Genomic DNA, 13,441 nt, shown 5'->3' with positions numbered 1-13,441 from the left:
CAGCTGACAAAGGGCTAATATCCAGAATCTACAAAGAACTCAAACAAATTTACAAGAAAAAAACAAACAACCCCATCAAAAAGTGGGCAAAGGATATGAACAGACATTTCTCAAAAGAAGACATTCATACAGCCAACAGACACATGAAAAAATGCTCATCATCACTGGCCATCAGAGAAATACAAATCAAAACCACAATGAGATACCATCTCACACCAGTTAGAATGGCAATCATTAAAAAGTCAGGAAACAACAGGTGCTGGAGAGGATGTGGAGAAATAGGAACACTTTTACACTTTTGGTGGGATTGTAAACTAGTTCAACCATTATGGAAAACAGTATGGCGATTCCTCAAGGATCTAGATCTAGATGTACCATATGACCCAGCCATCCCACTACTGGGTATATACCCAAAGGATTATAAATCATGCTGCTATAAAGACACATGCACATGTATGTTTATTGCGGCACTATTCACAATAGCAAAGACCTGGAATCAACCCAAATGTCCATCTGTGACAGACTGGATTAAGAAAATGTGGCACATATACACCATGGAATACTATGCAGCCATAAAAAGGGATGAGTTTGCGTCCTTTGTAGGGACATGGATGCAGCTGGAAACCATCATTCTTAGCAAACTATCACAAGAACAGAAAACCAAACACCGCATGTTCTCACTCATAGGTGGGAACTGAACAATGAGTTCACTTGGACTCGGGAAGGGGAACATCACACATCAGGGCCTATCATGGGGAGGGGGGAGAGGGGAGGGATTGCATTGGGAGTTATACCTGATATAAATGACGAATTGATGGGTGCTGACGAGTTGATGGGTGCAGCACACCAACATGGCACAAGTATACATATGTAACAAACCTGCACGTTATGCACATGTACCCTAGAACGTATAATTAAAAAAAAAAAAAAAGAAAAATAAAACAATATTTCTACCTCTGTATCACTACAGACGACAAACACAAACTGCAGCAAAGGGAAAGGATGTGGAAATACATGTGGTGCTAAAGCCAAATATTAGTTATGACAACAAATAAATAGATGTGTTTAAATAGCCCCACGGAAGGGAAACTTCAGATTGGATTATAACTAAAAAAAAAAAAAAAAGTTACAAAGGGAAGCTAGGTAAAAAATATACTAGGCTTTATATATAGTTGCTATTTGAACATTTATTGATGAATAAATTATAATTATATATACTATCATTTTGTAGGCCACAAAGAAATATCATAGATATTGTAAATGCCTTTTTATGATCACAATACATTAAAAGAAAGGTATAGCGGTTTATAAATTGATGTTGGGGGCTGGGCGCGGTGGCTCAAGCCTGTAATCCCAGCACTTTGGGAGGCCGAGACGGGCGGATCACAAGGTCAGGAGATCGAGACCATCCTGGCTAACACGGTGAAACCCCGTCTCTACTAAAAAATACAAAAAACTAGCCAGGCGACGTGGTGGGTGCCTATAGTCCCAGCTACTCGGGAGGCTGAGGCAGGAGAATGGCGTGAACCTGGGAGGTGGAGGTTGCAGTGAGCTGAGATCCGGCCACTGCACTCCAGCCTGGGTGACAGCGAGACTCCGTCTCAATAAATAAATAAATAAATAAATAAATAAATAAATAAATAAATAAATAAATTGATGTTTATAATTTTGTTTGTTTTTATTTTTGCTTTTGCTTCTGTTTTGGCTGGCTAGAAATTTTATTATTTTATTTTTTTGAGACAGGGTCTTACTTTGTCACCCCGGCTGGAGTATAGTTGTGTGATCTTGGCTCACTGTAGCCTCCACCTCCTGGGCTCAAGTGATCCTCCCCCCTCAGCCTTCCAAGTAGCTGGGATTACAGGTCCACACTGCCATGCTCAGCTAATTTTTTTTATTTTTTGTGGAGATGAGGTCTCACTATGTTGCCTAGGCTGGTCTTGAACTTTTGGGATCAAGCAATCCTCCCGCCTTGGCCTCCCAAAGTGCTGGGATTACAGGCGTGAGCCACTGTGCCTGGCCAACTGGAAATTTTAAAACCCTCCTAAATAACTATCAGGTCAGCAGATGGTGGGTTGATGAGTGCAGCAAACCACCATGGCACACGTTTACCTGCGTAACAAACCTGCACATCCTACCCATGTACCCCGGAACTTAAAAAAACAAAAAAAAATTATTAAAAAATAACCATCAGGTCAATAATGAAGTAAAAATACTCATACGAAGTATGAAGAAAATGTTGAAAGAAACTGGGCACCGTGGCTTGAGCCTATAACCTCAGCTATTTAGGAGGGTGAGGTGAGAGGATCACTTGAGCCCAGGAGTTCCAGGCCAGCCTGGGCAACATAGTGAGACCCCATCTTTAAAAGAAAATGTAAAAAATTTTTTCAAAACTGAAAGAAATGAAAAATGGTGAAATCTATAGAAGTTTTCAAAGTTCCATTTTGAGATATATTTATTTTACAGGCCTTCATTACATAGCACATTACTGTATAAGTGATTAGAATTCTGCTCAGTAGAAGGCAGGGAGGAGCCAGGAAGATGGAAAACAAACATAAGAATTCATATGGGTGAAACAGTAAAATAACATCACCATGGTTGTTTCTAACAGTTTAAAATAAGGATAATCCTTTCTAGCGTAGATACCTACTTAAGGGGGGAAAATCACAAATAAATTTAGAAATTAGAAAGGATACAGAAGAGATTTTTATTTATAAGGGACTTTCATATATAGTCAATTGATTGCAACCAAAAGAATCCAAACTGGCTTACGTAGAAAAATAAATAAAATAAATCTATTGGCTCTGGTAATTGAATCATCCTGCTCAAATGATCTGGCCAAGGCCTGGTGAAAGGAAAAATTAAAACTGTATGAAATACCAAAATACTATAAATACATATTTCTATCTATAGGAAAAAAGACTAGAAGAGCCATAAAATATCAAGTCATTGCTTCTGAGTAGTGGGACTTCTAATGAATTTTAACCTGTTTTGGACTTTTCTGTATGTTCAATTTTTCTACACAGTCATATAACAGAATTGATAATAAAAACCGTTTTGGTTGGGCATGGTGGCTCATACCTGTAATCCCAGCACTCTGGGACAAGTGGATTGCTTGAGCTTCAGAGTTCAAAACCAGCCTAGGCAACATGGTGAAACACCATCTCTACAAAAAATACAAAAATTAGCTGGGCATGGTGGTGTATGCCTGTGGTCCCAGCTCCTTGAGAGACTGAAGTAGAAAGGATCACTTGAGGCTGGGAGGCAGAGGTTGCAGTGAGCCAAGATCATGCCACTGTGCTCCAGCCTGGGTGACAGAGTAAGACCCCTTTTAAAAAATAAAAAATAAAAATAAAAAAGATTTCTTTGGCCGGGCGTGGTGGCTCACACCTGTAATCCCAACACTTTGGGAGGCCAAAGTGGACAGATCACCTAAGGTCAGGAGTTCGAGACCGGCCTGGCCAACATTGTGAAACCCCATCTCTACTGAAAATATAAAAATTAGCTGGGTGTGATGGCGGGCACCTGTAATCCCAACTACTCGGGAGGCTGAGGCAGGAGAATTGCTGGAACCCAGAAGGCGGAAGTTGCAGTAAGCCGAGATCTTGCCATTGCACTCCAGCCTGGGCAACAAGAGCAAAACTACGTCTCCAAAAAAAATTTTTTAAAGTTTTTAATCATGTTTTTAAAAATGTATTATTATTTAAGAGGCTGGAAACAATACTTTTACATTTTAAATACTGTGAAAAACAAATAAAAGGAATTCTATCTGGATGCTTATTTATGAAGGCTCATGACTTGGGAAGCCCCTCCCACCCAGCCCTATTTAAAAGAGATGCTTCTCCCTTCACTCCCTGCCAGAGTCCATCCCATTACACTGATTTCTTTTTACAGCATTTTTAACTCTTTGAGATTCTTTTTTCTTTCCCTGTAAAATATAAACTATCAGTATAGGGACTTAGCTTGTCTCTCTTTCTACTCTAACACCTGAAACAACACCTAGAATGTGGCATAGTTTCATAAGTGTTTCTGAGTGAAGGTGAATGCTACTGAAAAGATGAACACCAGGTAGTCCTGGTCACCCCATACACACTTCTGTGCTGACTGTAGTGTAGCTCGTGGCTGCTGTGTGTGTGTGTCTTGGAAATGAGTTGCCATTTGAGAAAGGAAGAGGTTGATGACAACTAAAGCTATATTTGGTAGTGTTGAAAGTACTAGAAAATTAGGATAGCTGTAGAAATTGTATGGCAATGTATAGTGGTTAAAATTTGGTAGTTAAAAATGCACAGTCTTAATTATCTTCTTAATCCTCTTTAAATATAGAAACTGTCACTTTATAAAGTGCTCCTTAAAACATCGCTCAAAATAGTTTGGCTGTATGAATTGTACAATCTTACCCAAACCTTAGAAGCCATATTAAAACATTGTTTTAAAATTATTTATTATTAGAACTCTCTTAATTTTCTCATCCTTAAAATAAATGAGCAGGACCCATGGTTACTTTGTTCTTGGTTGTAATTACAAAGAAACACAGCTTAAGTTCTAGATTTGCATAGTGATTAAACAATCAATTCAAACTCAAAGGATATATTCTACCTCCTAATTCCTTATTTTTTAGATATTTTGTAAATATAACTTTTCATGCATTCATGAGGCTACATTTCTTTTTTAAATATATTTAATAATGTTAGAAATAATAAATAAATTTAATAACACATTGTATATCAGTCTGTCCTCTAGGGAATACGGAAAGTATAGGGACATATAACAAAAAAGTAAAAATCACTTACCAAAAATATCTCTAAGATATTAACAGCAGTTACTTCCTTTTCTCTCTCTCTCTCTCTCTCTGTGTGTGTATTTTGTGTGTGTGTATATATATATATATATATATATTTATACCTTACTTTAGAAAATAAAATTGGAATTCTACACTAACATTTTGGATACAATATTAAAATGTGAGCATTTCCCATATTATTAAATATTCTTAGAAAATATTTCCAGCTGCATAGTGTTCAACATTCATTTGGGACATTTTAATTCCTTGTAAATTTTGCTGTTAGGAATATCACTTGGGTCACTGTCCCGGTACCCAAATGTCTGTACACATTTCCATCCGCCCTAGGGTGGGTAAAATTAGATGGGATCATTAAGCAGGAGTAAACATTTATTGCCAAGTTGCTTCTTATAAGTTTGTGTTTGTTTATATTCTCTAAATAGTGTGTGAGGGTGTCCTTTTCAGTTCCCCTATACGATTTGTTTTTGCACATTTTTTTTTGACACTTTCAAAACCCCAGGGGTAAGAAGTGAGACAGGGTTCAGATTGCTACAGTCTCCTGGAAGGGAAGAGGGTGATGCCACTGATGTGGTCACTGAAGCTTTCCATCTGCTGTTCTGTAAGCACAGAGGCAGGCAGGCTGCGCAGAAGGCCAGGGAGAGAGATGCCAAGTACAGTTTAGAGGGGAAATTGTGGAGGGATCATAAACCCTGGCAACTGCCCCGCGACCAGCTCTACTCCTGAATTAAGAAGTACTGGTATGGAGCATTTCCAAAGTTCCCTTCTTTGGCTGTTTCTCAAATGTCAAGTTATATCCCTAAAGAAATTTTCACAAATAAAGGGGTTCTTCTGAGTCACCAAAAGGTCAATTTTAATTTAAATAATGCTTTATTTAATCGAGTAGTTCTGTTGTAATTCATTTGTTCATTTTAACAACTAAGTATTTACTGAGGGCCCTCTCTATACTTAGCCCCAGTGCTGGACGATAGCAACACAAAAGAAGCATTTCCCTTCCTCCAGGACTTGATAATCTAGTTGTGAAGAATAAGAAATATACACATGAAAAATACAACCAAGAATGCAAAGTATCCATAATTAAGTGCCCTAATGAAGGCTAACTACAGTTGATTAGTGGTTTGGAGTAATGAAGATTTTCTCATAAAAATGGGTTGGAACTAAGATGATTAGAAATGAGAGATTTGCTTTAGATAGCGTTCCCTTTGAAAAACCTCACCTCAGGGGTAGTCAGGCAGATCTTGCTGGCTCCCACAAACTTTTTTAGCATGGCAAGTCTCCAGGTTTCCGAGAGGCCTGTTTTACTGATGCATATCTCAGAGCTGTACCTGGGCTTTCCTTCTGTAATGCTGAGTAGTTTAATTACTCTTGGTGTAGTAGTGAAGAAAAGAGACTTGGAAGATTAACTCTTTGCTAACATTTTTACACGTGTACTTGTATTTAAACCAAGAAACAAGTAAACTTTGGGATTCAATAATGTTGTAATATCAACTGTACTGTCTCTATGTTAATTTTTAAATTTTCTTTATATGGGATTTCAGATTCATGGAAACAGCTATTCTCATAAAGTGGACATCTTTTCTTTAGGCCTGATTCTATTTGAATTGCTGTACCCATTCAGCACTCAGATGGAGAGAGTCAGGGTAAGTACCCTCCCTACTCAACAAAAAAGGTTCAAACAGAAAATAATCAAACATTTGCAAAACAGTTTTTTAAAGACTTAGTTGTTCTTAACACCAGCAGACCAGTTAACTAAAAGTAAAAGAGGTAATGTGAGTAACACAGGGAGGAGTTCTAGACTATTTGCTTCCATTTAAAGTTCAGTCTTCAAAAATTTGTTTGGTTGGATTGTTTGTTCTTAGTTTTTGCTTAAATTCATCATAATTTAACAATGTTTTGCACTCAGTAAGTTTGTAATAAGTAAATATTTAGGAGAACCACAAGGTAATGGGGGCCATACATTCATATATTTAAAAGCTGTCAGATTATGCACAATTAGGTTTTTTTTCCTCTCAAAATAAACCATGACCACAGCCTTTAAAGCAGGTAGTACTGAAAGTCTTTTGTTTTTTTTTTTTTTTTTAAGACAAGGTCTTGCTCTGTCGCTCAGGCTGGAGTGCAGTGGTGCAACCACAGCTCACTGCAGCCTCAACCTCCTGGGCCCAAGCCATCCTCTCATCTCAGTCTCCCCAGTAGGTGGGGCCACAGGCACATGCCACCATGCCTGGCTAATTTTATTTTATTCATTTTGTAGAAACGGGCTCTGCCTATGTTGCCCAGGCTGGTCTCAAACTCCTGGGTGCAAGTGATCCTCCTGCCTTAGCCTCCCAAAGTGCTGGGATTATAGGGATGACTGAAAGTCATTTTAAAGTAGCCCTCTGGCCAGGCGCAGTGGCTCACGCCTGTAATCCCAGCACTTTGGGAGGCTGAGGCAGGCAGTCAAGAGATCGAGACCATCCTGGCTAACACGGTGAAACCCCGTCTCTACTAAAAATGCAAAAAATTAGCCGGGTGTGGTGGCAGGCGCCTGTAGTCCCAGCTACTAGGGAGGCTGAGGCAGGAGAATGGTGTGAACCCGGGAGGCGGAGCTTGCAGTGAGCCGAGATGGCGCCACTGCACTCCAGCAGCCTGGGTGACAGAGCGAGACTCCGTCTCAAAAAAATAAAATAAAATAAAATTTTAAAAAAGTAGCCCCCTGGGCCAGGCATGGTGGCTCACACCTCTAATCCCAACACTTTGGGAGGCTCAAGCAGGAAGATCACTTGAGGCCAGGAGTTCAGGACCAACCTGGGCAACATAGTAAGACCTCATCTCTATAAAAAATAAAAAAATTAGCAAGGCATGGTAACACATGCCTTGGGAGGCTAAGGCAGGAAGATCACTTGAGCCCAGGAGTTCAAGGTGGTTACAGTAAGTTATGATTGTGCCACTGCACTCCAGACTGGGCGACACAGCAAGACCCTGTCTCTGAAAATAAATAAAGTGGGCCTCTGTCACATTCTTCCCTATCTTTCATAAGTAGCTACCCTCACCTCTTCTAGTTGTTGTCCCTGGTACCTACCTCCGTATTTTCAAAGTTTAGGTTCTTGTCACTGTTTCTTATTTTATCAGTTTTAGATCTTACTTATTAAATGATCTCTGGCCATGGTAGAAGAGGAAGTAGTTCTCACATAGAGCGAAATGACTCATACCTTCTGACTGAAAGGACCTACCAAATGTTCTGTATAATAAATGGAAAAAAAGAAAAAAGAAAAAAACAGTCAAAATAACTAAATTTCAGAACACCAGAAATAAAGACCCCAAAAGCTTCCAGAAAGAAAAATAAAACAGGTCTAACCTAAGTAAAGGATCAAGAATCAGAGGGCATCAAAATGTATATAGTTATAAATGCCTCAGAGAACTCTATCAAGACAGTGAAAAGACAAGGTGGACGCGGTAGCACGTGCCTGTAGTCCCAGCTATGTGGGAAGCTTGAGGCAAGAGGAATTCCTTGAGACCAGGAGTTCATGGCTACAGTAAGCTATGATTATGCCTGCAAATAGCCTGGGCAACGTGAGACCCTATCTCTAAATAAATTAATTAAATAAAATAGAAAGTGAAAAGGCAGCTCACAGAATGGGAGAAAATATTTGTAAATCCTATATCTGAAAAGTATCTAGAATTCAGAATATATAAAGAACTATTCCAACTCAACAAAAAGATAACTCATTTTTAAAAGGGGCAAAGCAATAGACCTTTCTCCAAAGAGGATAAACAAATGGCCAATAAGCATGTGAAAAGATGCTCAACATCATTAGGCACTAGGGAAATGCGAATCAAAACCACAAAGAGATACCACTTCAGCACAATCTAGAGTATCTGTAATAAAAAAAAAAAAAAGCAAAGAAAATAGCAAGTGTTGGATAGGATGTGGAGAAATTGGAACCCTCATGCCTTGCTGGTGGAATGTAAAATGGTGCAGCTGCTTTGAAAAACAGTCTCGCAGTTCTTTAAACAGTTAAACATAGAATTACTATAGGATCCAGTAATTCTGCTCCTAGGTATATACTCAAGGGAAATGAAAACATAGACAAAAACTTGTATACAGCTGTTCATGTGAGCATTATTTCTAATATCCAAAAGTAGAAACCACCCAAATGCTCATCAACTGATGAATGGAAAAACAAAGTGTGGTATTTTATACAATGAAAAGTATTCAGCCATTGTAGGAAGGAAATGCTAATATGTGCCACAACGTAGATGAATCTTGAGACCACGCTGAGTGAAAAAGCCAGACACACAAGTCCACTTTTGTATGATTTACTTTTTATGAAATATTCATAATAGGCCACTCCATAGAAACAAATTTCCAGCATTTTCTTTGTGCTTTAATATGGCCCTTTCTCTTTATCTCTCTCTCCCCCTCCCTCCCTCTCCCTCTCCCTCTGCCTCTCCCTCTCCTTCTCTCTCTCTCTCTCTCCCCCTTATCCTTCCCTCCACACACACACACACACACACACACACACACAGCCATCTTGGTATCCACAGGGGATTGGTTCCAGGACTCCCTATGGATACCAAATCTGCAGGTGCTCAAGTCCCTTATATAAAATGGTGTAATATTTGCATAGAACCTACATATATTCTGTGTATTTTAAATCTTCTATAAATTACAGTACCTAACATAATGTAAATTCCATGTAAATAAGTGTTATACTATATTACTGAGGTAATAATGACCAAAAAAAAATCTGTATCTGTCCAGTACAGATGCAAGCATCTATTTTTACATTTTTAAAATATTTTCATTCCATGGTTGGTTGAATCCTTGGATGTGGAATCTGTAGATGTGGAAGACCAACTGTATATACATATATATTTCTCCTATATGTTGAGGATATTTGATGGAATGTACATCTGTGCTCAGGAAACATATTAAATCAGGAAAAGCTATTGATAAATTTTCCACTTGAGAAATATACAGCCTCTTAGTCATTTTGTTAGAGTATCAAAAAATATTTTCATGTTTTTTGTCAAAGTCAACTTAATAAGTGATACTTTTTTTCTTTTTAGACCTTAACTGATGTAAGAAATCTCAAATTTCCACCATTATTTACTCAGAAATATCCTTGTGAGGTATGTGTAGTTCTCATCTTTTATCTTCTTTAGAATCATCTTTAGAACTTAAGGGGTCCTTAGCAGCCACTCAGTTTCCCTATATTACAGATGAGGAAGCCAAAAGTCTAGAGAGGAAAGAGACCTGCTCCCAAGAGCACAAAAAATTTTAAAACCAAACACTGGAACTGAAGCCTGGCTCCTTCAGCCCAATGTCCAGTGTTCCACACTGTAGCACCTGTGAAATGTATATATTGATAAATCTTGCATTTCCTTAAATAATTAAGTTGGAGTTAGTATGTGTTCATTTTCACATTGGAAAAAGTCAAAATTTATCTTTCAATATCATAAGTATAATGAAGGGTTGCATAAAAAAATGGACTTTGTAACTATATATTAATACCTATATATACTTAAATATGTTTTACTAAAATATGTTAATACTTAAATATGTTTTACTAAAAATTGTCATCATGTATTTTGCAAACTTGATGGATCTGTTCCCAGGGTGGCTCATAAGAGTACATGTTAGAGTCTTGGTTTCCTCAAAGAGATTTTCAGAAACCAAGAAAAGGTGTTGGTTGCTGATCTCTGCCATAATTTTTTCTAATTAAGATTTTTATTGAGATAATTGTAGATTTACATGCAATTGTAAGATTTTTAAAACTCAGATTATATCTATGTTTCAAGGATGTGATTAAATAATCCTTTATAATATGTTAGAAAATCAAATTACCCAAAAATTGTCCATGCTTTTTTGGAATGAGGGTTGGCAAACTAGTGCCCACAGGCCAAATCCAGCCTACCACCTATTTTTATAATAAAGTTTTATTGGAACACAGCCATGTCCATTAATTTACAACTTGTCTCTGGCTGCTTTTGTTCATCGATAGCAGAGCTGAGTAGTTGTTATCAGAGACTTGAAAACTCGAATATGGCTCAAAAACTTAAAATATATACAGAAAAATTTTGCCAACACTGATTTTAAAAACTGTACAGTGATCAAACCTGGCCATTTTATCACAAAACAATTTTTATGTTTCAGTATATGATGGTTCAAGACATGCTGTCTCCATCCCCCATGGAACGACCTGAAGCTACAAACATCATTGAAAATGCTGTGTTTGAAGACTTGGACTTTCCAGGAAAAACAGTGCTCAGACAGAGGTCTCGCTCCTTGAGTTCATCGGGAACAAAACATTCAAGACAGTCCAACAACTCCCATAGCCCTTTGCCAAGCAATTAGCCTTAAGTTGTGCTAGCAACCCTAATAGGTGACACAGATAGTAGCCTACTTCTTAGAACATGCCTGTCCAAAATTGCAGACTTGAAAAGTTTGTTATTTGCTCAATTTTCTTGTGGACTACTTTTTTTATATCAAATTTAAGCTGGATTTGGGGGGCATAACCTAATTTGAGCCAACTCTTGAGTTTTGCTATACATAAAGAAAGGGCTGTCTTTGTTCTTTGTTAGTCTCTTGAAACTGGCTGCTGGCCAAGATTTATAGCCCTCATCGTTTGCCTAAGGAGGTAGCAGCAATCCCTAAAATATATATAGTGAAAGCTAAAATGGAAATATTTTTATAATACAGAAGAAGGAAAGTCCCTCTATGTGGTAACTGTGTTGTTCTAGAAATATGCTTTCTAGAGATATGATGATTTTGAAACTGATTTCCAGAAAAAGCTGACTCCACTTTTGTGCCTGGTGGGTAAATTAGGAATCTGCACTATTTTGGAGGACAAGTAGCACAAACTGAATAACGGTGTACGTCCATAGTTTTATAGTCCTATTTGTAGCATTCAATAGCTTTATTCTTTAGATGGTTCTAGGGTGGGGTTAGACCTTTTTGTACTTTTACCTCCAATAAAGGGAAAATGAAGCTTTTTATGTAAATTGGTTGAAAAGTCTAGTTTTGGGAAGAAAAAAGCTGTAGTAAGAAATGGATCATATCTATTACAACTAACTTCTTCAACTATGGATTTTTTAAGCCTAATGAAATCTTAAGTGTCTTATATGTAATACTGTAGGTTGGTACTTCCCCAAAACTGATTATAGGTAACAGCTTAATCATTAACTTGCTAACATGTTTTTATTTTTCACTGTAAATATGTTTATGTTTTATTTATAAAAATTCTGAAATCAATCCATTTGGGTTGGTGGTGTACAGAACACACTTAAGTGTGTTAACTATTGTGACTTCTTTCAAGTCTAAATGATTTAATAAAACTTTTTTTAAATTACGTATGGTTAACTCTTATTTTGAGGAGTTAGTCCTAAAATGGTAGATTTTCAGATTTATAAAATGGGATCATAGATCTAGAAAGAGTCATAAACCTATCCTCAAGAAAACTTCTTCCTAACCCATTTCAGACAGGTATCTTTTTCATCATTTCCCAAAGACTTGGCGGGCCCTTTCAAAATTCACAAGATCCATAACTGACAGACATTTTTGCTCAGTGCCTACCCTGTGCCAAGGACTGGGAATATAGAGAGGACTATCCCCTAAAGGGAGAGCTCTCAGAGAAAAGGGCTGTGGTGATGCTAGTTGTATTGATACCGAGGTGCATCTGACATGTGCCACATGGAGGCATGTGGCATGCAGGGCTGACAGGGCATGAACCAGCTAGACACAACCTAGAAAGGTCAAAATGCATAGCATCTCCATCTTACAAACAAACAATGTCTGCCACACAAGGTTATGAGCAACGTGTCAGCTGGAAAAACACTTCCCAGATCTTTGTGGCTGACTGTCTATCCAGACTCACTTGCAGCAGTGCTGCTCAAAAGACTTCTCCAGCTTCTGCTTGGTTCCCGGCCAGCTCACCCCCGTCGTCTTCATCTCTTGGTCCGCCTGCCTTAGTTGCTATTCCTTTTCTCTCTTCCTCTTTACCCAGCCAGGGGTGTGCTTTTGGCAGCATACCGCACTCAGTCCCCCAAAGATCCTTTGACCCCCAGGACTCCCCTAGGAGCTAGCCATGGTAGACACTACTATTACCACTCTACTTACGGTCAAACCCAGGTCCAGAAAGGTGCTGTGATTTGTCCAAGGCCACAAAGACAGCAAGAGCAGAACCGGGATCAAAACCTAGGTATTGAGATTCCTAGTCAGTGTTTTGTCTATTCCCTTGCACCAAGCTGTCTAGGGATTTGTAAATTCTTACATGATGTAATCAGGTTTTCTTTCATTTTTACCCTGAGTCTGCTTTTGCTGACCACCAGCAGGAAAGCGGGCATGGGGTTGGGGAAGTTAAGAGACTGGGCTAGCAACACTTAAGTCCATAACAGTAGTTAGAATGGAGACCCCTGTGTTCTCACCCACAGCCCTTTCTACTGACTCCAAACCCCACTGCACTCTTTAAGTTCTGTTGTTTTTCTGGCATCTTCCCATTCCCCACCCTTGCCTCTGCTTTTAGCACATTGTATTTGATAATACTTATTATCAGGCTGCAGAGGAGCCAGCAACTCTGATGAAGATTAGCTTCCCCCTTGTTCGTTTCTAAGATCTCAGAAAGTAAGGGGACACCTTCTTGTAGTCCAGCAACATCCAGCATAAAG

At 38.5% G+C, this 13,441-nt stretch overlaps 1 protein-coding gene and 1 long non-coding RNA gene across 3 annotated transcripts in view; one reads left to right on the top strand and one right to left on the bottom strand.

Annotated features, from left to right (window-relative positions):
* EIF2AK3 (eukaryotic translation initiation factor 2 alpha kinase 3) overlaps positions 1–12,126 on the top strand; it is a 75,225-nt gene extending 63,099 nt beyond the window's left edge. Inside the window, exons 15-17 of one of the 2 annotated variants that reach the window (XM_023194881.2) lie at positions 6,334–6,435; positions 9,845–9,907; positions 10,932–12,126. In XM_023194881.2, the coding sequence (XP_023050649.1) occupies positions 6,334–6,435; positions 9,845–9,907; positions 10,932–11,132 (366 nt within the window). In that variant the 3' untranslated portion in view covers positions 11,133–12,126. The remainder of the gene's footprint in view (positions 1–6,333; positions 6,436–9,844; positions 9,908–10,931) is intronic. The other variant, XM_023194882.3, reaches the window with a different exon arrangement.
* Positions 1–13,441, bottom strand: part of LOC111528198 — a 39,868-nt gene that overhangs the window by 8,638 nt on the left and 17,789 nt on the right. The gene's annotated exons all lie outside the window — the stretch shown is intronic.

Source organism: Piliocolobus tephrosceles, chromosome 15 (genome assembly GCF_002776525.5).
Source record: "Piliocolobus tephrosceles isolate RC106 chromosome 15, ASM277652v3, whole genome shotgun sequence".
Taxonomy (NCBI): domain Eukaryota; kingdom Metazoa; phylum Chordata; class Mammalia; order Primates; family Cercopithecidae; genus Piliocolobus; species Piliocolobus tephrosceles.
Note: the sequence above shows the minus strand (reverse complement) of the source record. Positions and strands in the feature narration are given on the sequence as shown.